The 27,998-nt window shown below is 48.5% G+C and overlaps 2 protein-coding genes across 5 annotated transcripts in view; one reads left to right on the top strand and one right to left on the bottom strand.

The window, feature by feature from the left end:
- Positions 1 to 21,628, bottom strand: part of LOC141172519 (cyclin-dependent kinase 11B-like) — a 57,243-nt gene extending 35,615 nt beyond the window's left edge. For 2 of the 4 annotated variants that reach the window (XM_073656822.1, XM_073656824.1), the window contains exons 1-6: positions 21,512 to 21,628; positions 17,905 to 18,030; positions 17,481 to 17,596; positions 10,596 to 10,729; positions 9,699 to 9,837; positions 8,995 to 9,045 (exon numbers count right to left, since the gene is read on the bottom strand). In XM_073656822.1, coding sequence (XP_073512923.1) covers positions 8,995 to 9,045; positions 9,699 to 9,837; positions 10,596 to 10,729; positions 17,481 to 17,596; positions 17,905 to 18,015 — 551 coding nt within the window. In that variant the 5' untranslated portion in view covers positions 18,016 to 18,030; positions 21,512 to 21,628. The remainder of the gene's footprint in view (positions 1 to 8,994; positions 9,046 to 9,698; positions 9,838 to 10,595; positions 10,730 to 17,480; positions 17,597 to 17,904; positions 18,031 to 21,511) is intronic. The other 2 variants (XM_073656823.1, XM_073656825.1) reach the window with 1 other exon arrangement.
- Positions 57 to 7,410, top strand: LOC141172520 (uncharacterized). The gene is made up of 2 exons (XM_073656826.1): positions 57 to 801; positions 1,002 to 7,410. Exon 2 carries the CDS (start codon positions 2,714 to 2,716, stop codon positions 4,943 to 4,945), a length of 2,232 nt encoding a protein of 743 aa, XP_073512927.1. The 5' UTR covers positions 57 to 801; positions 1,002 to 2,713; the 3' UTR covers positions 4,946 to 7,410.
- Positions 21,629 to 27,998: the final 6,370 nt, after the last annotated feature.

Below are 27,998 nucleotides of genomic sequence, written 5' to 3'. Positions count from 1 at the left end.
CTTTCATGGTTTACCCCGCCCCGGACAACCCCTTTTCCCTCCCATTATGTAGTGTATTTAGATTTGTGTATGTAAAAATAAACGCAGAACAATGCTGAGGACGTTGACTGTAGTAGTCTTCTGAGCATGCTCTGAGCTTGAACCAGCTTGTTGTCTGACTCATTCTTTGAATGGTTGACCCATGCTCATAGTTTGAATTTGGAGTGACTGGAGGACGAGTGGAATGTCATCACGACCCCCACAAATGGCGCTCAACGTGCGGCGTGGCTAGCGGTACGCCGCCCTCCCGGACCCATATTGCTGATTTCCCTGGTGGTGACCGCGGTGGCTGAATTTGAGGCCTGATCAACCTCCATCGAACACGGTAAGTTGAGATGTATTTTATATGTCTCACTTGCCTGTGTGTCAGCCGCAGCGGTTCCTGTGGGATTGTCAGGTTGGATCTGGGTGGGTGACCGGTCGAGTGGTGAGACCTTGGGCGTCCCGCACCACGTCCTGAACCAGCAAGTGTTAAACCGAGTGACGTCGCATGCCTGCGCGTGCTCGTGTGCACACCACCTCCTCCTCCCCCGGTCACTGTACTTTTCTTAGATAGCTGCCTCCCGTAACTGATAGTCGAAGTTTCAAAGCATTCCTGAATTGTAGTGTAAGGTGTTGTACTGTCAGAATCTGTGACGAATTGAGGAGTATTCTTCGTCTAATACAGAGACTGCTGTAAAGTCAAGGTTAGGAAACAGTGTATTGAGAGGTGACTCTACACTGACGGGTGATGCCGTGTTAGGAAAGGAGACAGATTGAGAGGTTACTCTCTGTCTTATTAGTGTATTGAGAGGTGTACTCTACACTGACGGGTGGTGCCGTAGTAGGAAAGAAGACGAATTGAGAGGTGCTCTTCGTCTTATACAGAGAAACCTCATAAGGAGGGGTTCTGCTGTCAGGGTGCCGTGGTGAGTCGTACTGTAAAGTCGCCATTCAAGGTTAGGGAAGGGACAGATTGAGAGGTTACTCTCTGTCTTATCGGTGTATTGAGAGGTGCCTCTACACTGAGGAGTGGCGACCTGTCGGCTGCACCAGTGATCTGAGTCGCGACAGATCATTGCATTCTATAAGAAAATGTTGTGTATATTCAAATTTGAAAGATCTCGTAAGTTGCGGAATGCTGCTGTGGGAGTTAAGCCAATTAGTGGAGTTACGAGAAGGCAAGAAGAATGTTAGGAATTTGTAGAACATGATAAGCTTATGAATGTGTTACACAGAAGTTGGGAAAGTTGGGTGAGGATTTCTGCAAGCACATCTTAGAGTAGATGGTGCAGGGGGGGGACAGAGAATGCCGAGCCTTTGTTCGGATACATGAAAGCTACAGAATGTGATTTGTTATGTGACCCTAAATTGGCCGTAACCCCGTTGATGCCTGTTACTACACCTTTCCCTGCCCCCAAGAACAATCCCACCCCCACTCCCACCTCCTCCCTCCAACGGCCATCTTACTACACCTTTTCCTGCCTCCAAGAATAATCCCACTCCCACCTCCTCCCTCCCACGGCCATCTTACTACACCTCTTACTTGTTGTGGGAGGCCCGGAAAGCCCCAATCCAGCCTATATCCACTACTAGATCCGTCCGGTGCATATTACCAGCCACCAGCACAGGTGGAAAAGCCCGTAGTCCCAGAGTACCCATCTGAAACTAATGTGACACCCTCTGCTCCAGTCCACGATGCTGAGACGCTTCCCCTGTTTCCTATGGGAGTCACCCACAACCCTGGGGATATCCTCCTCAACTCCCCAGAATTTCAGGCCAGACTGCTCTCCCTCCGCCAACATACTGTTACTCAAGACGATACGGAGCCAGATGAGGGATGGGCTCAAGATACTCCAGCCCCCCCTCCTTTACCCCATACGTCTCCTATGGCATCCTCCACCCCACATCCATTACCCGTACTCCGGCCCTTGCTCCAAGCAACTGCTGAAAGAACACCACCCCCCAGCCTCTCAGAAGCTTGGGACCCCTGCCGCTCCCGGAACCTAGTAGACCCATCAGGACGCTCTGTCACTCTGTCAATAGGCTATGGTGACATCCTTACACATCGGGTGGGGGCCATAGTCAACCCTGCAAACACCTGTATGAGCCATGCTGGAGGATTGGTTCGTAAAATTGCCCTTGCTGCTGGTTCTACTCTGGCTGCAGAATGCCAGGCTCACTTAGCCGAAAACGGAGAGCTTTCAAAAGGCCATGGATTCCACAAAAGCAGGACCCCTTAGTACGTATGAATCCGGCCTAGAATACATGAAACAGTTAAAAGCCTGGGCTCAGAATCGCTTGTCAGATCAAGCTGGGTCTGTACAAGATGTTCAACAAGACCCTGATGAATCTGTGGAAAGATCTGCTGCAAGACTCAGCATGCATTTTAAGGATCTCGGATACAGTCCTCACGTCAAGATGCAGGCCGCCCTGTTGGTTCAGGCCCTAGTAGATGGCCTACAAGACGCTCTCAGAGATGACGTTCTGAGGGTACGCCCCGAGATTCGTTCTTCTTCTTTCAACGACGCGGTGGATATCGTTAAAGCTTTCCAAAAATCAATGCTAAAAATGGAAAAGGATACTAAGCCAAAGAAGAAAACCGCTCCTGCCATGCTATATCAAGCTCAAGAAAGCTACCCACCCCCTGGCAACCAACATGGAATCAAGTGGGTAATGGTTAAAGGCACAGGTGATGATACTCCTCCCACATATAGAAGACAAGACAGAAGAGATGACAAGGGATCATCTAGAAACAGGAGACAATCTCGTGATTCTGAAGGACGAATGTTGTGTTGGGAGTGTGGTAGCCTTGACCACATCCTCAGAGACTGTCACTTTACAGGTGGACCATCAACCACTGGAGTTCCTGGTGGACACTGGGGCGGCCACATCTGTCATTTCCTCTGCACAGCTCCCTCCTTCTGTATCCCTATCACCGGATACCCTCACCTGTGTTGGGGTGGAAGGCCAACATATTTCCTCTCCACTCACAGTCCCTGTGTCTGCAGGACCATTCACCGGAGTACTCACAAGATTCTTGGTCTCTGAAACTTGTCCTGTCAATCTGTTGGGAACCAATCTCTTAGAGCGGATGAAGGCAATAATTACCTTCGGAAACTATGGTATGGAGCTTCTTTTGCGGGACCCTCATTCCGAACAAGGGACTGAAGACCGCTGTGTTCTTAAAGCCTTCCCTCTCATGATGATGACCATACAACCTAACTCTCTGTGGTCCAGTGGGCCAGAGGACGTCGGCCTCCTGCAGGTTCCCCCGGTCCGAGTACACCTCAAGCCTGGACACAGGTATCCACGGTTGCCACAATACCCCCTCAAGGCTGCACAAGAACAACACTTGGGTACCCAAATCGCTTCCCTCCTGGAATCAGGAGTCCTTGTCAGATGTGTATCTCCATGCAATACACCCCTCTTTCCTGTAAAAAAGAAAACCGTTCCGAGAGAGTCTCCAAGATACCGGTTGGTTCAGGATCTCAGAGCCGTCAATGCAGCTACCATTTTAGAAACTCCAGTGGTGCCCAACCCAAACACCCTCTTGTCTCAGCTGCCTCCAACGGCCACTTTGTTTACGGTGTTAGATCTGGCCAACGCCTTCTTCAGTATACCCTTACATGAAGATTCGTGGTTTCTTTTTGTTTTCACCTTTCAAAGAGCCCAGAACTCTCCTAACCAATTCACTCATTCTATAAAGTCTATTCTGGAGCCATGGGTTCAAGAGAACCCTCAGGTCACCCTTCTACAGTATGTGGATGATCTTTTACTCTGTGGCACTGAAGAAAATTTGCCAGAGATGTCAGTATCCCTTCTCTGGTTTCTTCACTCAGCTAACTGTAAAGTCTCGAAAGGCAAAGTCCAATGGTGTCTGCCCAAGGTCATTTTCCTCGGACATTGTATATCACAAGGTGCTAGACATCTGACTGAAGAAAGAAAACAAGCCATCATGGATATCACTTTCCCAACCACCTACTCCGCTATGCAGACTTTCCTTGGCCTCATCACTTACTGCAGGCAATGGATCCCTGATGCCTCAAAGCTCATGCAACCTCTGTACGACTGTCTCAAGAATGAAGGCTCAGTTTGGTTTCATGCTGAAGATCCACGTGTTTCTCATCAACACAGACTATGTTTTGACCGCCTTAAACAGGCTGTTGTCTCTGCCCCGGCCTTGGGCTTACCGGACTATACTCAGCCATTTCACCTTTTTGTCTCGGAATCGGAAGGTCATGCCTCTGGAATTCTAGCACAACGCTATGATCATAAGTATCGGCCTTTGGGCTACTACTCAGCCCGCCTGGACCCTGTCGCCCGAACTGCCCCCACGTGCCTTAAGGCGGTCCACGCTGCTCACATCCTTTTTGACAAGTCAGCTGATATCGTCCTTGGACATGATCTAGTTATACAGGCCGGCCATGATCTCTCAGCTGTTCTGCAACAAACATCTCCGAAACATCTAACCAACGAAAGACACCTGCGGCTGCAGTGTTCCCTATTGTTGCCCTCCAATATAACATTTACCAGATGTCTGACTATCAATCCTGCCACTTTGCTTCCACCTTCTAGGGGGGAAGGTGAAGAGGGTGAAGGTCCATTGGTGGAACCTCATGATTGTATAAAAATTTTGCAGGAAGAGACTTCTGCTCCAGAGAATATGGTGGCACATCCGCTCGCAGACCCTGCCTTGCACCTATGGACTGATGGATCCCGTTTCGCAGACCCTCAAGGGAAGTTCCACACGGGATATGCTGTCACAATAGATCTAACAGTTCTGAAGGCTGAAGCTCTACCACCATACATGTCTGCACAAGAAGCTGAACTTGTGGCTCTCACAGAGGCCTGCCACCTGGCAGCAGGAACAAAGGCGTATATATATATATACCGATTCCAGGTATGGACATGGAATTTGCAATGATTCTGGACTCTTGTGGAAGTCTAGAGGATTCATCACAGCTGCAGGTACACCAGTGAAACATGTCTCATGGATTAAGGCCCTAATGAAGGCCCTGGAACTACCCATTCAGGTTGCTGTTATGAAGGTCAAGGCTCATGGAAGACTAGAATCCAGAGAAGCCAGGGGCAACCACCTAGCTGACCAAGCAGCCAAGACTGCAGCAGTGGAGAATGTGTCATCAAAGTGGTAGGAAAAGGAAGAAGAGATGGGAGAGACCCTGCAAACCGTAGCTGTGACGCTCACTAGAGCAAGAGCCAAGGAACAGCCGGCGGAAGACCATACAAGTCCAGCGGAGACACGAATGGAATCCAGGGGGGTCAGGATGCCTGAAGAAAAATTGTGTGAGGAACAAAGGGAGACCCCCACTGAAGAAGTCAAGCAATGGAAAGCGGCAGGAGCTGTGCTGGCAGGTCGCAAAGATTCAAAGGTCAACTCGACTCTTTACCAAGTGGATGGGAAGCCTTGCTTGACTAGACGCATGTACTCAGCTGTGGCAGCATGGGCTCACGGGCCTACACACAGAGGAAAGAATCAAGCTTTGGCATGGATCAAGAAACTGTACTTTGCACCTGGAATCTCTTCCACTGTGACTGCGTACTCAAAATCCTGCTCTGTCTGCGCTACCTGCAACCCAACGTGTACGGCACGGGTCCCTCTCCAACACCTGGCTAAACCAGACTACCCTTGGCAGAGAATACAAGTCGACCATATCCAAATGTCTAAAGCAAGAAAATAGGAGTACGTTTTGGTAGCCGTGGATATGTTCTCAGCCTGGCCCGAGGCCTACCCGGTTGTCAACATGACTGCTAAAGTCACAGCCAAGAAACTGATCACCGAAATTGCCTGCAGATTTGGAGTTCCCCAAATCATAGAATCGGATCAAGGACCAGCTTTCACAACAAATATCTACGAAGAACTCTGGAACATGTTGGGAACAGATTTGGGCCTCCACACTCCATACCATCCTGCCAGTTCAGGCAAAGTGGAGAGAATGAATTCCACACTCAAGACCCAGCTCTTGAAAATGACCCAAGATCATCCCCTCCCCTGGCCCGACCTACTCCCCATAGTATTGTATCATATCACACACACTCCTCAGGCCAAACATGGGCTGACTCCCTATAAAATTTTGTTTAGGACCCCACCCAAGATAGGAGAGATTAGGCCCCAAGAGTTGTCTGAAACACATGATAGAGTGGTAAAATTTGTAATTGTTTTGTCTAAAGAATTGACTAACACCCGCTCTACAGTATCTGCTTCTCTCCCAGAATCTACAGGTGATGCAGTACATGATTTCATCCCAGGCGATCTAGTGTATGTGAAGAAGTTTGTCCGGAAAGACTGCCTCCAGCCGCGGTTCGAGGGAGCGTACACTGTGCTTCTCACCACCCCGACGGCTCTGAAGCTTGAGGGCAGGAGCACCTGGATTCACACCTCCCACTGCAAGAGAGACAGAACGAGCCTATAAAAGATGACTACCTTCTTCTATATCCTTTCCATATGCTTACTGTCTGTCCCAGGGTGGACAGCTACCACGCAGGGGTAGATACCTCCTTCTTCTCAGGTTGGTTGGGAGGGCTCAAGGGATTCTTCCAACAAGTTTGTCTAGTAATGGGAGGTCTACTAGTATTGGGCCTGGTGGTCCTGTGCTGCATAGTCCCCTTATATAGAGAAATACACTCCTTTGAACAAGTCTGACCAGACCCCCCCATAACAAAGTCCAATTGAAAGATTCAGTTTAGGATCAGTTGGGAGAACTCCATGTGTCATCCAGGATAGGGCTCAATTGTCTGGGGGCGTCCCATAAGGGGGCAGCTTCTAAGATGATTGGGTGAAGAAATCCACCTCCCCTCTCCCCACACATGGACAGTCTCAAAGGCCCCGAAGCAAAGGAAAGCTTAGTGTTTAGGGGGGAATGTCGGGGAAAAAGAGAATATATATATTTGTAACTTTTATATTCTTGTAACTTTTATACGCTTTTTTGCTAATGTACTAACCACCATTTTGTGTCATATAACAATAAGCTTTCCTTGCTACGTAATACTCAAATCGAAACTTAAACTAAGACATTTCCAGTGTTGCCAAGACTTATTTCAGAGAAACGAAACAAGATTATAAGCTGACGGCTGCAATATCTGCCCAGAGACTGAGATAAGGAGATGTGGACCAATCAGGAGTGGCCAGACACTGGACTTTCATGGTTTACCCCGCCCCGGACAACCCCTTTTCCCTCCCATTATGTAGTGTATTTAGATTTGTGTATGTAAAAATAAACGCAGAACAATGCTGAGGACGTTGACTGTAGTAGTCTTCTGAGCATGCTCTGAGCTTGAACCAGCTTGTTGTCTGACTCATTCTTTGAATGGTTGACCCATGCTCATAGTTTGAATTTGGAGTGACTGGAGGACGAGTGGAATGTCATCACGACCCCCACATTAGTATAAAAAAAAAAAAACAGAATCTCTATTTGCAAACATGTGTTTTGGGGTGTCGCCCTTTCATCAGTGCAAAGCAAGAGATCTGATTTGGCTGCATATTTAATTTCCCAGAGGAGCACTGCATGGCCTAAGTCTCTTTACACTGGCATGTCACTCTCCAAAAGGAGAGAGGTTACCCCTTAAAACCCAGTCAGAGGCCTCTGTCACGCAAGGTGTGGGAAAGACTTAGTGCAACACAAAGGGAAGAGGGAAAGGGAGCCCAGACTCTAGGGAAAGGGGGAAGTGGAGATCTCCTAGGTTGATCTAGCGTCACCCTGTCTGCCCTAACATCCCTGTATTGGCTCTTCACCAATCACCGCACGCGTGCTGCGTCCTGTCTTTCCCTGGCGTTTGGCTCAGGCTAGGGAAGGGAGGAGATGAGCACTAGTCGATCTCCACTAAACACTATAGACAACAAGGAAGGACAAAAGGGGAAATAGCTTAGCTTTAGACAACTCCAGACAAATGCGCACGCGTCCTCAAGCTCCAGAGAGGACAAAGTACTGCTCTCGCTAAAGCCTTCACAGATAGTAATGAATATCGCCGGCATCTCCCTCTAGAACACACCAGGTATTTATACATCCAGGGAAGGGAGTTAATTAGCCAGAGGGAGGTGGCTGCTGGGTGCTAGAGACAGCCTCTAAGAAGATGTCTGTAATGTCAAACGTAGAGATCTTCTGCAACCAACTGCAGGGCGACTGTCTGTCACTTCTGACACACCCGTGACACTCTAATACACCCAAATCAGATCTCTTGCTTTGCACTGATGAGGGGCAAACACCTGAAACACGTGTCTGCAAATAGAGATTCTGGTTTGGCTCTTATCCCAAGTCATGTGGCAAGGCTTGTTAAAAGTGTCGATATTGACTTTTAGGATTGCTACTTACAATAGGTGGCGCTAGAGTTCAGGTCCTCTTCCTCTGTGAAGAGGCAATTTGCACAGTTCACACTGACTTTTATTTGCAGTCTATGTAATGTATGGATGAGAAGAGGCCTCCAGAATGAGACTGTTTTGTTGTAGCCGCTCTACACCGAGTCAACTGATGAAGAGGATCTTCTTCATTAATTCCGAATTCCCAAATAAGTTATAGGATGTTATAATTTGGATTATTTTGGCAGCAAGCCTCGCTCAAAAGAATGCCACAGTCATTTACATTTTTGCAAGAGACATCAACTCACTTTTAAAGGAAACATTTTAAAGGGATGTGCTGTCAGAAAATTGTTTAAATCAGGCTTTTGTGTAAAAATGTATTTAAGAAGATGTTTTGACAATGTTTTTTTTTCCCATATTACAATCTATATTAAAAATCTTGTCATTTTCACACCAGCCACTGGGGCCATTCTACAGTCAATACAGGAAACTTGACATGTACATTAGCAGCAATTAAGAGACCCCACCCCTATCTTTTGCATTAAGGCATGTAATGAGCGTGTGCAAAAATCATTGCGAAGGAAAAAGGAGCAGGGGAGCTCTGACATCGCCTGTTGTGACAGGTGGATCCTGTACTTATCAGCTGTGAGTAGAGATGTTACCTGTCATTGTAATCCTGCCTCTGATGATAATGAGCCTGCTGAAAACTCTCCCTGAAAAGACAGGTAGTATGAGTCTAAAAAAAATGCACCAGTAGTGACAGTTGCAATATTACCAATTCAGTTTATGAATACAGATTGTCATATAAAGGGAAAAAAACACACATTTCCAAAATGTTTTAAAATTACATGTAACAAAAACATGATTAAGTAAAAGGTCAATTTCTGATTACACAATCCCTTTAAGTGATATAACATTTATAAGGAAATCAAATCTCCACTCCACTTAAAGGGGTTGTCCACTACTTTTCTACTGATAACTAGCGATGAGTGCAAGTGCTCGTTACTCGAGTTTGCCGAGGGTGCTCGGGTATGCACCGAGTATCGCAGGTGCTGGAGTGCCACATTTGAGTCCCCGCGGCAGCATGTTTCGGGGCTGTTAGACAGCCACAAAACATGGGGGGGGATTGCCTGACAAACACAGGCAATCCCCGCCAGTGAGTATTTCACATCAGTATTTGTAAGCTAAATCCAGGAGTGGGTGATAAATGCAGAAGTGGTGCCGTGTTTCTATTATACTTTTCCTCTGATTGTTCCACTCCTGTTTTGGCTTCCAAATACTGATGTAAAATACTGACCAAATACTGAACGTGTGAACGTGGTCTAAAGCAGATCATACACAACACACGATGCTCGGCTCTCCTTACCGTTCCCTTCTCGAATGCTCCCGGGCCAGCTCCCTCCTCTTCAGTCGCTCTCGGTCATGGCGAACTTTATCTTGCTCTTCTCGGTGTCTTTTCCGCCTTTCGTGCTCTCGGTCCTTTTCCTTCACGCGCATATATTTACCTGCTCGGTGAGAAGTATAACAGTAAGGTCAGTGAATGCTTTTGAAAAGGTTTACTCACCCTTCCCGGGTCTAGCGTCGAGTCTAAAACCATGCTAACAGTGTCTATTGCGATGATGTCATGTCAACAGTGCTGCAGACAATCAATGAGGTCATTGGCTCTGAGCAGCCCGTGCCGTCAACTCGGGAAGAGCTGCTGAGCTCAGTTATTGGACATGATCTCACGGCTGCAGGCAATAACAGAGACTGGAAGCAGTGGTGAAGATTCAGCGCTAGACCTGGGAAGGAGAAGTAAAGCACAGCTTGTTGTTTTTTTTCGCTTTTTTTTAAACCGCAGTCGGGGGACAGGTGTTTTCGGAAAACCTGTTAAAAAGATTTACTCCTAACTTGTCTGTTTAGGAACGTCCGTCTCATCATCCATAGCTATTAACCATGTTTCAACCTTCCACAATCAAAGCAGTAAGGGAAAGTCTCCATGTGAACAGCAACATGGCTCCAAAAATAATTGGTCTGGTTGTAGAAGAACTACACTACTCAGTAACAAAGAATAATTAGAATATAATCAGGAATTTCTTATGGCGGACCCTTCCTACATTATCGTGCTCAGTCCATGCGCTATGAAGGGGTATGCTGTAAAGGTTTCTTGTGACCCTGCAAGTGTATTCCAGCCCCCAAATCCAAACTTCAATTAAATAAGTTTGCGACAGGTATGTATGCTCCTGAAAGAGGCAAATAAATAATGCTGATTATACAGACGCACCCCCGGCACCTTCGGCAGAATGGCTTCGGTGCCGACGTTTCTCTTTTCTTTTCTCTTCTTTTCTGTGATGAGACTTTTCTTTTCGAGAAACTTGCTGAGGAGGTTTAATAGCCAAGGAGTCGTCTTCTTCACCTCTAGGAATAAAGAAGAAATGAACACACAGGATTTACTTCTACTCAGGATTCTTTTTATTTGCCAGTCGGCTGTAATATGGGCGCATGTCACACGCCTCATTCCTACTGAGCCAGGCTTAAATGTCTATAAGATCGTATCTATCCTCTCTTCTGCTGACAGAGGGCAGATGCTCCAGCATGTCTCTGACTACAGGCTGTCAACACTTGACCGCTGCAGCCAATTACTACTGGCTTTATAGCTCAACGCTGAGCCATTATATGCATAAGACTGCTGAGGCCAGTGACTAGAGATGAACCCGAACTTTAAAGTTTTGGGTTCATACTGGACACAGTATCTGGTACTGAACCCTGACTTCTCCCAGGAGTCTGTTTAAGGAGAGAGAGAGAAAAGAGCAGAGAGAGAGAGAGAGAGAGAGAGAGAGAGAGAGAGAGAGAGAGAAAAGAGCAGAGAGAGCAAAGAGCAGAGAGAGAGAGAGAGCAAAGAGCAGAGAGAGAGAGCAAATAGCAGAGAGAGAGAGCAAAGAGCAGAGAGAGAGAGAGCAAAGAGCAGAGAGAGAGAGAGAGCAAATAGCAGAGAGAGAGAGAGCAAATAGAGAGAGAGAGAGCAAAGAGCAGAGAGAGAGAGCAAAGAGCAGAGAGAGAGAGCAAAGAGCAGAGAGAGAGAGAGAGCAAAGAGCAGAGAGAGAGAGAGCAAATAGCAGAGAGAGAGAGAGAGCAAAGAGCAGAGAGAGAGAGCAAATAGCAGAGAGAGAGAGAGCAAATAGAGAGAGAGAGAGCAAATAGCAGAGAGAGAGAGAGCAAATAGCAGAGAGAGAGAGAGCAAAGAGCAGAGAGAGAGAGCAAAGAGCAGAGAGAGAGAGCAAAGAGCAGAGAGAGAGAGAGCAAAGAGCAGAGAGAGAGAGCAAAGAGCAGAGAGAGAGCAAAGAGCAGAGAGAGAGCAAAGAGCAGAGAGAGAGAGCAAAGAGCAGAGAGAGAGAGCAAAGAGCAGAGAGAGAGCAAAGAGCAGAGAGAGAGCAAAGAGCAGAGAGAGAGCAAAGAGCAGAGAGAGAGCAAAGAGCAGAGAGAGAGCAAAGAGCAGAGAGAGAGCAAAGAGCAGAGAGAGAGAGCAAAGAGCAGAGAGAGAGAGCAAAGAGCAGAGAGAGAGAGCAAAGAGAGAGAGAGCAAAGAGAGAGAGAGCAAAGAGAGAGAGCAAAGAGAGAGAGAGCAAAGAGAGAGAGAGAGCAAAGAGCAGAGAGAGAGCAAAGAGCAGAGAGAGAGCAAAGAGCAGAGAGAGAGCAAAGAGCAGAGAGAGAGAGAGAGCAAAGAGCAGAGAGAGAGAGAGCAAAGAGAGAGAGAGAGCAAAGAGCAGAGAGAGAGAGAGAGAGCAAAGAGCAGAGAGAGAGAGAGAGCAAAGAGCAGAGAGAGAGAGAGAGCAAAGAGCAGAGAGAGAGAGAGAGCAAAGAGCAGAGAGAGAGAGAGAGCAAAGAGCAGAGAGAGAGAGAGCAAAGAGCAGAGAGAGAGAGAGCAAAGAGCAGAGAGAGAGAGAGAGCAAAGAGCAGAGAGAGAGAGAGAGCAAAGAGCAGAGAGAGAGAGAGAGCAAAGAGAGAGCAAAGAGCAGAGAGAGAGCAAAGAGCAGAGAGAGAGCAAAGAGCAGAGAGAGAGCAAAGAGCAGAGAGAGAGCAAAGAGCAGAGAGAGAGCAAAGAGCAGAGAGAGAGCAAAGAGCAGAGAGAGAGCAAAGAGCAGAGAGAGAGCAAAGAGCAGAGAGAGAGCAAAGAGCAGAGAGAGAGCAAAGAGCAGAGAGAGAGCAAAGAGCAGAGAGAGAGCAAAGAGCAGAGAGAGAGCAAAGAGCAGAGAGAGAGCAAAGAGCAGAGAGAGAGCAAAGAGCAGAGAGAGAGCAAAGAGCAGAGAGAGAGCAAAGAGCAGAGAGAGAGCAAAGAGCAGAGAGAGCAAAGAGCAGAGAGAGAGCGAGAGAGAGCAAAGAGCAGAGAGAGAGAGCAGAGAGAGAGAGCAAAGAGCAGAGAGAGAGAGAGCAAAGAGCAGAGAGCGAGAGCAAAGAGCAGAGAGAGAGCGAGAGCAAAGAGCAGAGAGAGAGCGAGAGCAAAGAGCAGAGAGAGAGCGAGAGCAAAGAGCAGAGAGAGAGCGAGAGCAAAGAGCAGAGAGAGAGAGAGCAAAGAGCAGAGAGAGAGAGAGCAAAGAGCAGAGAGAGCAAAGAGCAGAGAGAGAGAGAGAGAGCAAAGAGCAGAGAGAGAGAGAGAGCAAAGAGCAGAGAGAGAGAGCAAAGAGCAGAGAGAGAGAGCAAAGAGCAGAGAGAGAGAGAGCAAAGAGCAGAGAGAGAGAGAGCAAAGAGCAGAGAGAGAGAGAGCAAAGAGCAGAGAGAGAGAGAGAGCAAAGAGCAGAGAGAGAGAGCAAAGAGCAGAGAGAGAGAGAGCAAAGAGCAGAGAGAGAGAGAGAGCAAAGAGCAGAGAGAGAGCAAAGAGCAGAGAGAGAGCAAAGAGCAGAGAGAGAGCAAAGAGCAGAGAGAGAGCAAAGAGCAGAGAGAGAGCAAAGAGCAGAGAGAGAGCAAAGAGCAGAGAGAGAGCAAAGAGCAGAGAGAGAGCAAAGAGCAGAGAGAGAGCAAAGAGCAGAGAGAGAGCAAAGAGCAGAGAGAGAGCAAAGAGCAGAGAGAGAGCAAAGAGCAGAGAGAGAGAGAGCAAAGAGCAGAGAGAGAGCAAAGAGCAGAGAGAGAGAGAGAGCAAAGAGAGAGAGAGAGAGAGAGCAAAGAGAGAGAGCAAAGAGCAGAGAGAGAGAGAGCAAAGAGCAGAGAGAGAGAGAGCAAAGAGCAGAGAGAGAGAGCAAAGAGCAGAGAGAGAGCAAAGAGCAGAGAGAGAGCAAAGAGCAGAGAGAGAGCAAAGAGCAGAGAGAGAGAGAGAGCAAAGAGCAGAGAGAGAGAGAGAGCAAAGAGCAGAGAGAGAGAGAGAGCAAAGAGCAGAGAGAGAGAGAGCAAAGAGCAGAGAGAGAGAGCAAAGAGAGAGAGAGCAAAGAGAGAGAGAGCAAAGAGAGAGAGAGAGCAAAGAGAGAGAGAGCAAAGAGAGAGAGAGCAAAGAGAGAGAGAGAGCAAAGAGAGAAAGAGAGCAAAGAGAGAGAGAGAGAGCAAAGAGAGAGAGAGAGAGCAAAGAGCAGAGAGAGAGCAAAGAGCAGAGAGAGAGCAAAGAGCAGAGAGAGAGCAAAGAGCAGAGAGAGAGCAAAGAGCAGAGAGAGAGCAAAGAGCAGAGAGAGAGCAAAGAGCAGAGAGAGAGCAAAGAGCAGAGAGAGAGAGCAAAGAGCAGAGAGAGAGAGCAAAGAGCAGAGAGAGAGAGCAAAGAGCAGAGAGAGAGAGCAAAGAGCAGAGAGAGAGAGCAAAGAGCAGAGAGAGAGAGCAAAGAGCAGAGAGAGAGAGCAAAGAGCAGAGAGAGCAAAGAGCAGAGAGAGAGCAAAGAGCAGAGAGAGCAAAGAGCAGAGAGAGAGCAAAGAGCAGAGAGAGAGCAAAGAGCAGAGAGAGAGCAAAGAGCAGAGAGAGAGCAAAGAGCAGAGAGAGAGCAAAGAGCAGAGAGAGAGCAAAGAGCAGAGAGAGAGCAAAGAGCAGAGAGAGAGCAAAGAGCAGAGAGAGAGCAAAGAGCAGAGAGAGAGCAAAGAGCAGAGAGAGAGAGCAAAGAGCAGAGAGAGAGCAAAGAGCAGAGAGAGAGCAAAGAGCAGAGAGAGAGCAAAGAGCAGAGAGAGAGAGCAAAGAGCAGAGAGAGAGAGCAAAGAGCAGAGAGAGAGAGCAAAGAGCAGAGAGAGAGAGCAAAGAGCAGAGAGAGAGAGCAAAGAGCAGAGAGAGAGAGCAAAGAGCAGAGAGAGAGAGCAAAGAGCAGAGAGAGAGAGCAAAGAGCAGAGAGAGAGAGCAAAGAGCAGAGAGAGAGCAAAGAACAGAGAGAGAGAGAGCAAAGAGCAGAGAGAGAGAGAGAGCAAAGAGCAGAGAGAGAGAGCAAAGAGCAGAGAGAGAGAGAGCAAAGAGCAGAGAGAGAGAGCAAAGAGCAGAGAGAGAGAGCAAAGAGCAGAGAGAGAGAGAGCAAAGAGCAGAGAGAGAGCAAAGAGCAGAGAGAGAGAGCAAAGAGCAGAGAGAGAGAGCAAAGAGCAGAGAGAGAGAGCAAAGAGCAGAGAGAGCAAAGAGCAGAGAGAGAGCAAAGAGCAGAGAGAGAGAGCAAAGAGCAGAGAGAGAGCGAGCAAAGAGAGAGAGAGAGAGCAAAGAGCAGAGAGAGAGAGAGCAAAGAGCAGAGAGAGAGAGAGAGCAAAGAGCAGAGAGAGAGAGAGAGCAAAGAGCAGAGAGAGAGAGCAAAGAGCAGAGAGAGAGAGAGCAAAGAGCAGAGAGAGAGAGCAAAGAGCAGAGAGAGCAAAGAGCAGAGAGAGAGAGGGAGAGAGCAAAGAGCAGAGAGAGCAAAGAGCAGAGAGAGAGAGCAAAGAGCAGAGAGAGAGAGAGCGAGCAAAGAGAGAGAGAGCGAGAGAGAGCAAAGAGCAGAGAGAGAGAGAGCAAAGAGAGAGAGAGAGCAAAGAGAAAAAAAAGAGGGGGGGGGAAGGGGAGGAGAGCGAGCGAGAGAGAAAAAAGGAGAGCGAGCGAGAAAAATGGAGAGCGAGCGAGAAAAAAGGAGAGCGAGCGAGAAAAAAGGAGAGCGAGAAAAAAGGAGAGAGAGAGCGAGAAAAAAGGAGAGAGAGAGCGAGAAAAAAGGAGAGAGAGAGCGAGAAAAAAGGAGAGAGAGAGCGAGAAAAAAGGAGAGAGAGAGCGAGAAAAAAGGAGAGAGAGAGCGAGAAAAAAGGAGAGAGAGAGCGAGAAAAAAGGAGAGAGAGAGCGAGAAAAAAGGAGAGAGAGAGCGAGAAAAAAGGAGAGAGAGCGAGAAAAAAGGAGAGAGAGAGCGAGAAAAAAGGAGAGAGAGAGCGAGAAAAAAGGAGAGAGAGAGCGAGAAAAAAGGAGAGAGAGAGCGAGAAAAAAGGAGAGAGAGAGCGAGAAAAAAGGAGAGAGAGAGAGCGAGAAAAAAGGAGAGAGAGAGCGAGAAAAAAGGAGAGAGAGAGCGAGAAAAAAGGAGAGAGAGAGCGAGAAAAAAGGAGAGAGAGAGCGAGAAAAAAGGAGAGAGAGAGAGAAAAAAGGAGAGAGAGAGAGAGAGAGAGAAAAAGGAGAGAGAGAGAGAGAGAGAAAAAAGGAGAGAGAGAGAGAGAGAGAAAAAAGGAGAGAGAGAGAGAGAGAGAGAGAGAAAAAAGGAGAGAGAGAGAGAGAAAAAAGGAGAGAGAGAGAGAGAGAGAAAAAAGGAGAGAGAGAGAGAGAGAGAAAAAAGGAGAGAGAGAGAGAGAGAGAAAAAAGGAGAGAGAGAGAGAGAAAAAAGGAGAGAGAGAGAGAAAAAAGGAGAGAGAGAGAGAGAGAAAAAAGGAGAGAGAGAGAGAGAAAAAAGGAGAGAGAGAGAGAAAAAAGGAGAGAGAGAGAAAAAAGGAGAGAGAGAGAAAAAAGGAGAGAGAGAGAGAGAAAAAAGGAGAGAGAGAGAGAGAGAAAAAAGGAGAGAGAGAGAGAGAAAAAAGGAGAGAGAGAGAAAAAAGGAGAGAGAGAGAGAGAAAAAAGGAGAGAGAAAAAAGGAGAGAGAGAGAGAGAAAAAAGGAGAGAGAAAAAAGGAGAGAAAAAAGGAGCGAGAGAGAGAGAAAAAAGGAGAGAGAGAGAGAAAAAAGGAGAGAGAGAGAGAGAGAGAGAAAAAAGGAGAGAGAGAGAGAGAGAGAGAGAGAAAAAAGGAGAGAGAGAGAGAGAAAAAAGGAGAGAGAGAGAGAAAAAAGGAGAGAGAGAGAGAAAAAAGGAGAGAGAGAGAGAAAAAAGGAGAGAGAGAGAGAGAAAAAAGGAGAGAGAGAGAGAAAAAAGGAGAGAGAGAGAAAAAAGGAGAGAGAGAGAAAAAAGGAGAGAGAGAAAAAAGGAGAGAGAGAGAGAAAAAAGGAGAGAGAGAGAGAGAGAAAAAAGGAGAGAGAGAGAGAAAAAAGGAGAGAGAGAGAGAGAAAAAAGGAGAGAGAAAAAAGGAGAGAGAGAGAGAGAGAGAAAAAAGGAGAGAGAAAAAAGGAGAGAAAAAAGGAGCGAGAGAGAGAGAAAAAAGGAGCGAGAGAGAGAGAAAAAAGGAGCGAGAGAGAGAGAAAAAAGGAGAGAGAGAGAGAGAAAAAAGAAGAGAGAGAGAGAGAAAAAAGGAGAGAGAGAGAGAGAAAAAAGGAGAGAGAGAGAGAAAAAAGGAGAGAGAGAGAGAGAAAGAGAAAAAAGGAGAGAGAGAGAGAGAGAGAAAAAAGGAGAGAGAGAGAGAGAGAGAGAGAGAGAGAAAAAAGGAGAGAGAGAGAGAGAGAGAGAGAGAGAGAGAGAGAGAGAGAGAGAGAGAGAGAGAGAGAGAGAGAGAGAGAGAGAAAAAAGAAGAGAAATAAAAAAAAAAAGAGACTAAACTTTGGTCAAACTCGACAAACTTGAACTTCCACGGGTCGGCTCATCCCTACCAATGACCACCAGAACATTACACTGTGTGCCGTATTATTTTTAGTTCTCCTTTATAGAAGCCCGGCGGGATCAGTCTCTGACTGTATCAGTCTCTGATCACAGCTTGTATTACTGCCGCTGCATTGTACATTTACATGTACATTTAAAGTTTGTACATCACTAAATCAGAAGGATAAAACCACAAATTAAATGCATCATAAATCACCTTTACTATAAAAAATGTGGAACGTAAAATTGATAAAAATCGCTATTTACAGAGGACGTCTGGCCTGTACCTGTCTTCCATTGAGTCTTCGCGCCTGTAAGGGGAATTTCTAATAGTAATCTCCATTTTGTGATCTCTCAACTCCCCTTCTTCCAAGGAATCTCTCTTGGAATCACGATCATCAGCCTGGGAAGGATATAAAAAAATAAAAAGGTGATTAAGAAACTGGAGGGAAAAAAAAGACTTACACTTGATCTTAAAAAACTCCGTTTGAAAAACACAAAACTATGAAATGAGAAAAACTCCAGCAAAGTGGATGGGAGTTCTAGAAATCTCGTGCCCGCTGGGCTCTAACGCAGCGTAATCTGACCTGCAGCAATGTCTCTTGCGGTAAGTATGTTTTATCTCTGTATTTTCTCCATAGCCCCGAATTTTGGCCTCGCAGTGTTTGGGCCGCAATCATCTACAAGAGCGATCATTTCCCCGATTCTTACATTTTTTGTATGTTTGGACTCTGATTTTTCTTCTTGCTCCTTCCTCCTTTTCTTTTCTTGCAAAATTTCATCCAGCGTTTTCACTTTCCAAGACTCTTTTTCATCCCCCATTTGGAGTGGGTCAACCTAACAAAACCAAACCTTACTTGCATTACAAGTTTACAACAAGGGGTTTAAAGGGAATATGTAAGAGGGTTTTTTGCTGCCCATCTGACAGCAGAGTGATGTAGGGGCAGAAGCTTTGATTCCAGCGAGATGTCACTTACTGGGCTGCTTGGTGTTTTGTTTTTTAACAAAATCAGTGATTTATTGCTTGTCCTCTTAGTGATGAGCTCCTGCCATGTGGTCCTCCATATCCATGATCCATTTAAGCATCATGATAATGGAGGTGCTTAAAAGGGGGCTGGCTGTCTAAATCAGTTCAACAGCTATGCCAATCTCCTTAATCACATATGTCCATAAAGGTAGAAAAAAGGTGGCACTCACCGTCCAATATAAAAAAAATTACTTTATTGTATCACATTAAAACATAGATGTAGGGGAGTCTGTGGAACACGTCTGACGACGGCCGTTTCAACGAGTCCTGTGGTCCTATGGGACAGTGAGTGCCACCTTTTTTCTACAGCGGGGGACATCTTCAGACAGAGGAGTATAAGGATTTTTTTTTATTTTATTCTTATTTTTACACTAGGAGACAGCGGGAGCAGAATACTACTCTCATTATTGTCCCTGCTGGTGCTGAATGCAGCGCTGGCAGGGAACAATGATTAGGGCAGCGTTCAGCACTCGGCACTTGGGAACAGAGCTAACTGTACTGCTGATTCACAGGTGCCGGTACGTGTGATCCTGATGCGACACGTGTGCCACACGGACACCGATATCTCCGATACTGGTCTTACCAGTACTGGAAATATCCGAGCCCGGGACACAGGGGGAAGGCGGGGGGACGCTGAACGTAGGACATGGGGGGGGGGGGGACCCTGAACGTGGGACATGGGGGGGGGGAACCCTGAATGTGGGACATGGGGGGGGGGAAACCCTGAACGTGGGACATGGGGGGGGGGGGACCCTGAACGTGGGACCTTGGGGGGGAACCCTGAACGTGGGACATGGGGGGGGGAACCCTGAACGTGGGACATGGGGGGGGGAACCCTGAACGTGGGACATGGGGGACGACGACCCTGAACGTGGGACATGGGGGGGGGGGAACCCTGAACGTGGGACCTTGGGGGGGGGGGGGACCCTGAACGTGGGACATGGGGGGGGGGAACCCTGAACGTGGGACATGGGGGGGGGACCCTGAACGTGGGACATGGGGGGGGACCCTGAACGTGGGACATGGGGGGGGGGGAACCCTGAACGTGGGACATGGGGGGGGGAACCCTGAACGTGGGACATGGGGGGGGACCCTGAACGTGGGACATGGGGGGGGGACCCTGAACGTGGGACATGGGGGGGGGAACCCTGAACGTGGGACATGGGGGGGGGGAACCCTGAACGTGGGACATGGGGGGGGGGAACCCTGAACGTGGGACATTGGGGGGGGAACCCTGAACGTGGGACATGGGGGGGGGAACCCTGAACGTGGGACATGGGGGGGGGGGGAACCCTGAACGTGGGACATGGGGGGGGGAACCCTGAACGTGGGACATGGGGGGGGGGACCCTGAACGTAGGACATGGGGGGGAATCCTGAACGTGGGACATGGGGGGGGAAACCCTGAACGTGGGACATGGGGGGGGGAAACCCTGAACGTGGGACATGGGGGGGGAAACCCTGAACGTGGGACATGGGGGGGGGGAAACCCTGAACGTGGGACATGGGGGGGGAAACCCTGAACGTTGGACATGGGGGGGGAACCCTGAACCTGGGACATGGGGGGGGGGGGGGGAACCCTGAACCTGGGACATGGGGGGGAACCCTGAACCTGGGACATGGGGGGGAACCCTGAACGTGGGACATGGGGGGGGGGAACCCTGAACGTGGGACATGGGGGGGGGGCCCTGAACGTGGGACATGGGGGGGGGGGACCCTGAACGTGGGACATGGGGGGGGGGGAACCCTGAACGTGGGACATGGGGGGGGGGAACCCTGAACGTGGGACATGGGGGGGAGGGAACCCTGAACGCGGGACATGGGGGGGAGGGAACCCTGAACGTGGGACATGGGGGGGGGACCCTGAACGCGGGACATGGGGGGGGGACCCTGAACGCGGGACATGGGGGGGGACCCTGAACGTGGGACATGGGGGGGAATCCTGAACGTGGGACATGGGGGGGGGAACCCTGAACGTGGGACATGGGGGGGGGAACCCTGAACGTGGGACATGGGGGGGGGGAACCCTGAACGTGGGACATGGGGGGGGGAACCCTGAACGTGGGACATGGGGGGGGGGAACCCTGAACGTGGGACATGGGGGGGGAACCCTGAACGTGGGACATGGGGGGGGGAACCCTGAACGTGGGACATGGGGGGGACGACCCTGAACGTGGGACATGGGGGGGACGACCCCTGAACGTGGGACATGGGGGGGGAACCCTGAACGTGGGACATGGGGGGGGGAACCCTGAACGTGGGACATGGGGGGGGGAACCCTGAACGTGGGACATGGGGGGGGAACCCTGAACGTGGGACATGGGGGGGGGAACCCTGAACGTGGGACATGGGGGGGAACCCTGAACGTGGGACATGGGGGGGGGACCCTGAACGTGGGACATGGGGGGGGACCCTGAACGTGGGACATGGGGGGGGGGACCCTGAACGTGGGACATGGGGGGGGGGGGGAACCCTGAACGTGGGACATGGGGGGGGGAACCCTGAACGTGGGACATGGGGGGGGGAACCCTGAACGTGGGACATGGGGGGGGAACCCTGAACGTGGGACATGGGGGGGGAACCCTGAACGTGGGACATGGGGGGGGGGCCCTGAACGTGGGACATGGGGGGGGGGGACCCTGAACGTGGGACATGGGGGGGGGGGAACCCTGAACGTGGGACATGGGGGGGGGCCTGAACGTGGGACATGGGGGGGGGGAACCCTGAACGTGGGACATGGGGGGGGGGGAACCCTGAACGTGGGACATGGGGGGGGGGGCCCTGAACCTGGGTGTAGAGGGGGGAGGCTGAACCTGGGATATGGGGAGGTGGGGGAACACTGAACCTGGGACATGCGGTGGAAGGGGGGTGCGCTGATCCTAGCACATGGGGTTGGGGGCGCTGATCCTGGCACATGGGTGGCAGACATTACGGATAAGTATATTAGTACATGTAATCACAACACTTCATACATATTGGGCCCCTGGACAGCGTCCCCCATACAACACAGCGGGTATAACATATTGTGTCCTTTTATCGTGGGGTCCGACATCAGTAAAGCCCCTCAGGGACAAAAACACAAGGACACCGCAACCTCCAGCAGGTACACCATGACCATGAAGAGAGGCTGGGCAGGAATCCTTACAGCGCAGTCACCGCCTCTCTCCATTCTCAGGGAGATTGGATGGGGCCCCACAGACACAGGAATTACACTGATATATCTATGGCCACCGCTGTCTGAACTGCACTGTCGGGGGCAGTAAACACAATTTAGCCCAATAAAACCGTTTACCTGAAGTTTTCCCTCCTGATTCGCCTCCCGACGTTCTGCGCCCAGCACAGGAACGATACGAGGCCCAACGGTGCCGGCTGATGACGTCACATCCTGGCACTGGCGAGACGTCTGGAACGCAGCGCAAGACTACAAAATGTCTTTCCAGCCGTCTCCGCTAGGTGGCGCGCGTGTATAGTAAAAAAAAAAAAATTCTGGGAACGCTGCGCCCTCTGGAGGACATCACAGATAAATGTCATATTGCTCAGACATGAATATCAGAAAAAAGAATACCCATTTCTAATCAACCTCTTACTAGTATTTCATATGGGATCTGTGTGGCTGACAACCAATATGACTGCAATTACAGTATTCACAGGGGTAGTCACTCAACTGTTCCTATATGGCTTTTGCCGCTTTGATTTATTGCTGTGTAAATGCCATCGATCAATAGTGGAGAGATGATGTGCGAAACCGCCTCTCAATTTGACTTTTACCGCTGCTCCATTCATTCTCTATGTGACTGCTGGACAAAGCCAGGCGCAGCCCTTGCCGATCACATAGGGAATGAATGGAGCGGCGGTCACACATGTGAGTCCCAGGGGTTGGACCCCCATGATCAGAAAGTTATGTATGGGGACCTTAAAGGGATACTTCCCGTCCTCTACCACATTTGCAATTTACTCTTTATTAAAATTTACAGCCATTATTTATCTAGAAACAACTTTATGTATAGCTTGTTGCCTAGGAGACCGACCACCGCTGCTGTCCTGCTTGTAAGCACTGCGCTGAAGCTGTCCGTGATTAGGAGGTGACAGTGTGCACCAGCACGCTTCAAATCAGCGCTTACAAGCTGAATATAAATGAGCTTGTAAGCACTGCGCATGCTCGGCCACTGTTGCTAGTCAGCAGAGGTGGTTGGTAGTCTAGGCAATGAGTTGCATGCAAAAAAAAAAAAGTAAGTCTTCAAAATTCAAAAACGGCTGAAAATTTTAATAAACAGTAAATTGCAAAAGTGCTTGATAAGGACTATGCAACACAGCCCATCGGTAACCCTTTAAGGCCCGGTCGCCCTCGGCAGGTTTGAGCCCTACGTTTGGCTTATACTCTAGAAAACGCTCCCGGCCGATATATCAGATGATTGCACTTTTGGCTTCGGGCCGCCCACCATAGAGTAGAATATATGCATTTTTTACTGTACAGGAAAGAGCAGAAACAGGTCTGCAAAACCACTTTTTGCTCCGTTTTGTAAAGGGGTTGTCTCAATTTAATAACTTACCACCTACCCAGATGATCATTCATCAGTAGCTGAACGCTTAGGATGCCATCTTACCAGAGAAAGGGGCTCTGCTGTGCCACAATGAATGGAGCAATGGCTGCGCCTGTGTATGTATTGTCTATGGGATGGTCGGAGATGATCAGATACAGCCCTCTGCCACGTCCAGCAGCCGATAGACAATGACTGGTGATGGCTCATTCTAAGGATCGGTGGGGGTCCCAGCAAGTTATCTTTCCTGTTTGTAGGTGATAATTTTCTAACTTAGAACAACACCATGAAATCCCAAGAGAAGCTTCTCTTACGATATTTTTGATACTTGCATTCCCATGCTATGCCGTATCCACTAGATGGCACTGCTGCAGCAAAGATTCACCATAGGGAACATATTTTTATTATTTATTATTCCATGCCACTTTACATGTGAGAAAGGGGTTATACATAGCACAAACAATTACAAAAATCTTGAACAAAAACGCAACGGCAAACTGGTACAGAAGGAGAGAGGACCCTGCCTGTGAGGGCTCACAGTCTACAGGGGATGGGTGAGGATACAGTAGGTGAGGGTAGGGCTGGTCGTGCAGCGCTATGGTGGAGCGGTGGTTACTGCAGGTTGTAGGCTTTTCGGAAGAGGTGAGTTTTCAGGATCCTTTTGAAGATTTCCACGGTAGGCGAGGGTCTGATGCTTTGGGGTAGAGTTTAGGAGTAGGGGGGATGCACAAGAGAAATCTTGTATGCGATCGTGGGAAGAGGAGATAAGAGGGGAGTAGAGAAGGAGATCTTGTGAGGATCAGAGGTTGCGTTCAGGTATGTATTGGGAGACTAGATCACAGATGTATGGAGGAGACGTGATGTGGATGGCTTTGTATGCCAAGGTTAGGGTCTTGAACTGGAGTCTCTGAGCAATGGGGAGCCAGTAGAGGGATTGACAGAGAGGAGAGGCCGGGGAATAGTGGGGGGACAGGTGGATTAGTCGGGCAGCAGAGTTTAGGATAGATTGGAGGGGTGCGAGAGTGTTAGAGAGGAGGCCACACAGCAATAGGTTGCAGTAGTAAAGGCGGGAGATGATGAGGGCGTGCACTAGTGTTTTTGCAGATTCATGGTTGAGGAATGTGCGGATCCTGGAGATATTTTTGAGTTGGAGTCGGCAGGAAGTGGAAAGGGCTTGGCTATGTTGTTTGATGGAGAGATCACAGTCCAGGGTTACCCCGAGGCAGCGAGCTTGTGGGACTGGGGAGAGTGGGCAGCCATTGACTATGATGGATAGGTCAGTTGGTGGGGGGGATGAATGAGATGGTGGAAAGATGATGAATTCTGTTTTATCCGTGTTAAGCTTTAGGAATCTAGCAGAGAAGAAGGATGAGATAGCGGGCAGACATTGTGGGATTCTGGTAAGGAGGAGATATCAGGTCCAGAGAGGTAGATCTGTGTGTCATCAGCATAGAGGTGATACTGAAAGCCGTGAGACTCTGAGCTTTCCTAGGCAGAAGGTGTAGATGGAGAAGAGTAGGGGTCCTAGAACTGAACCTTGGGGGACACCGACAGATAGGGGGCGAGATGAAGAGGTGGTGTGCGAGTGGGAGACGCTGAATGTCCGGTCTGTTAGGTATGAGGAGATCCAAGCTAGGGCCAAGTCTGTGATGCCGAGAGATGAGAGAGTCTGTAGTAAAAGGAATGGTCCACTGTGCCAAGGCAGACGACAGGTCCAGGAGGAGGACAGACATCTTAAATTCTGGGTTCTAATTCTCATTCAGTCCTGAGCCCCCCAGTATATTACCTCCGGCTCCTCACCCCAGCGGGGGTATAACCTCCAGCCCCCCCAGTGTATAAACCTCTGGCCCCTTGCCGCCCCCCACCCCAGAGTAGAAGCTCCAGCCCCCTCCCCCATGCCATCTGCCTTTACTAACATGTGACAGTACAGCCGGTGGTCCAGAGCTCCCTCATACCAGCGCGGTCCTGTAATGGAAGCAACAGGTGTAACAAGTCCGTTCATGACATTTCTTCCCTCCTAAATCTTCCCCCATCACCTGTGAGTGATATTATTGAGAAGTGGAAGGAACCGCAGAAACTCAGCCAAGTGGAGACCCCGTAACGTTACAGAGCGGGGGCCGAGTGCTGAAGAGCAGAGGGCAGAAAAGTCACAACCACTCTGCTGACTCCATAACTGCAGAGTCCAGACCTCCTCTGGTAATGGCATGCATGCTGCCTTACATCACCAAGCATGCTGCCTTACATCACCAAGCACAATGCTGAGTGTCGGCACCACCACTGGACTGTGGAGGAGACGTGTTCTGTGCAGTGACAGATTGTACTTCCCTATCTGGTATCTGACGAATGAGTTTGGTGAATGTCAGGAGAACGTTACCCCCTGACTGCATTGTGTCCGCTGTAGTTTGGTGGAGGATAATGCTATGGGGATGTTTTTCAGAGATTGGCCACATAGTTGCAGTGATGGGAAATCTTAATACTTCAGCACAAGACATTGTAGACAATTAGCTCTTTGGGAAGTTTGGGAAAGATCTTTTTCTGTTCCTCATGACTGTGCCCAGTGTAGAGGGTCCAGACATGGTTGGGGGGAGTATGGTGGAAGAACATGATTGACTGCAGAGTCCAGTCCTCACCCGAGTCCTACACCTATAAGAGATTGTGAGCCGACCTCTCCTCCATCAGTGTCTGACCTCACAAATGATCTTCTGGATGAAGGGGCAAAAATTCCCACAGACACCTTCAAAATCTTTTAGAAAATCTTCCCAGAAGAGCAGGAGCTGTTATATCTACAAAGAGGGAACCAACTCCATATTAATGTCTATGGATGTAGAATTGGGGGGTCATAAAAGTTCCTGTAGGTGTGATGTGGAGGGGGCACATACGTTTGTCTGGATAGATCATGTCATTTTAAACTATAAATCCTTGACGTTTTATAGGGATCGGCCCTTCTATTAACCAAACCAGACGGTGCACCCTATCCCCTTGTCAGCCGTCCCTGGGAGGTGTGTGGCAGCCGCGCGCTCCTCTAGTCGCCTATATATTGCTGACATATTCCATAGCGGTGCACGGACGTCGTCATCAAACACATTGCAAAAAAAAAAATGAAACTAAAGAAAATTCCAAAGAAAGGGTTGTTGATGTTTTATTCAGACAGAAGGAATGGCATCAAACATGGCAGGACTAACAATTATTTCACACGGCGACTTATCCCAGTGGGAGATGCAGTTTGCTTCGGTGCACAAAAAAACACAAAAAACACAATTTTACATTAATAACACAGAATCTCACAGGGGAGAGGAAAGAATTATAGATGGAAGATGGAGGCTGCGGGAGAAACAGGATAAGAGGCTTAACATGAAATAAAAGCCGGTGTGAGAACTGTAACATGAAGCCTCGGTCCCCAGAAACACAAAGTTAAGGCATGGTAAAAAGGTGGGAAATGCAAGGTTGCATCAAGCAATCTGATTATACCGAGGTGCATGGCCAATGCTGGCGCCCTAGCCTAACATTAAGCCACTTTTCGGCTCTTTGGCATGCTCGAAGTTGTACTTTTTAAAGGGAATCTGTCAGGAAGTTTTTGCTATGTAGTTTGAGAGCAGTATGATGTAGGGACCGAGACCCTGATTCCAACGATGTGTCACTTGTTGGGCTGTGTGGTGCAGTTTTCATACAAACCAGTTTTCTGTGCTGCAGATCTCTGAAAGCTGAGCCCTGTATAACCCCGCCCACACCACTGATTGGTAGCTTTATTTATATGCAGCCAATCAGTAGTGGGGGCGGAGTTACACACAGCAGGAGGACTAGGAGGCACAAGACACATAGTTCTGTAGTGATAATCTCCTGCTGATAAGTGACATTACAGTAAGTGACACATCGCTGGAACCAGGTTCTCTGTCCCTACATCATGCTGCTCTCAGATTGCATAACAAATACTTGCTGACAAATTCCCTTTAAGTCATTCGTTGAGGCAATCAGTGACCATATAAATCCATCATACAACGGAGCCGTCACAGTGTCATGGCTCCTGTGACGCCAGTCTCGGAGAGTTATCCTGAAGCCCATAAGTATTGCTCTATTGCTGGTTTTTAGGAATGTTGATTTTTTTTTTTTTTTTTTTAACCGATACATATGAAAAAAAATTATTTGTTTCTGTAGTAACATTAACAAACTATGATTAAATACTGTAAATATGATACTAGAATTTGCCAAAAATAGGTCCAAGTAAAAATTATGTTCAGTAATATTGGAGAAATTGTGGCAAAACTCCATACGGGGGAAAAAATAATCTTAAAGCTCATAAAACATTGTGACCTGGTTCTTACATCTAATCTAAAAACTTTCCAAAAAATATAACTGTGTTTACACTTGTATAGAGAAGGTGGTATACTCCTCCCATCTTCCGAGGCTTAGGCACCGGTGGGGTGATCCTGAACAGTGGCATATGGCAGAGTATGGGCGAAACAGCAGGACCCAGGAGACCAGTGCAGATAACCAGCGCTTACCTACAAGTAAAGAGAAAAGGGGCTGCAAGAGAAGATGGTAACATCAGAAGGAAACATTAAAGGGAATCTGTCAGCAATTTTTGCTATGTAATCTGAAAGCAGCACGATGTAGGGGCAGAGCCCCTGATTCCAGCGACGTGTCACGTACTGGGCTGCTTGCTGTAGTTTTGATACAAATACTGTTTTCTCTGCTGCAGATCTCAGAATGCTGAGCTGTGTATAACCCCGTCCACAACACTGATTGGCAACAAGCTGCCAATCAGTGGTGGGGGCGGGATTACACAGACTAGCTGGACTGTCTGGTATGTGACACCTAGTCCTCTAGTGATAAAACACTGATTGTATTGAAACTACAGCAAGCTGCTGAGTAAGTGACACATCACAGGAATCAGGCTCTCTGCCCCTATATCATGCTGTTCTCAGATTACACAGCAAAATCCTGCTGACAAAGCCCCTTTAAAACCTTAAGGTTTTTACATAAATGAGTAAAAACATAAGGTGAGAGAAAGTGAAGCTGTGGTTTCACACCGATGTGCATAATGCGGTCACTCCTCACTTCCTACTAGTTCTTAATGGCCCATATAATGCTGCGGTTAGTTAGTACCCTGGTGGGATTACCAGAGCACATCACATTACTGGTGTAAGCTCTTTCAGTGTTGAGCATTTAAGGCGCCAGTGCGCCATTCGTTAAAAAAAAATATATATATATTATATATATATATATATATATATATATTACACA

This window comes from Phyllobates terribilis, unplaced genomic scaffold, assembly GCF_046119375.1.
Source record: "Phyllobates terribilis strain yellow unplaced genomic scaffold, ASM4611937v1 Scaffold_12__6_contigs__length_324123572, whole genome shotgun sequence".
Lineage (NCBI taxonomy): Eukaryota > Metazoa > Chordata > Amphibia > Anura > Dendrobatidae > Phyllobates > Phyllobates terribilis.
Note: the sequence above shows the minus strand (reverse complement) of the source record. Positions and strands in the feature narration are given on the sequence as shown.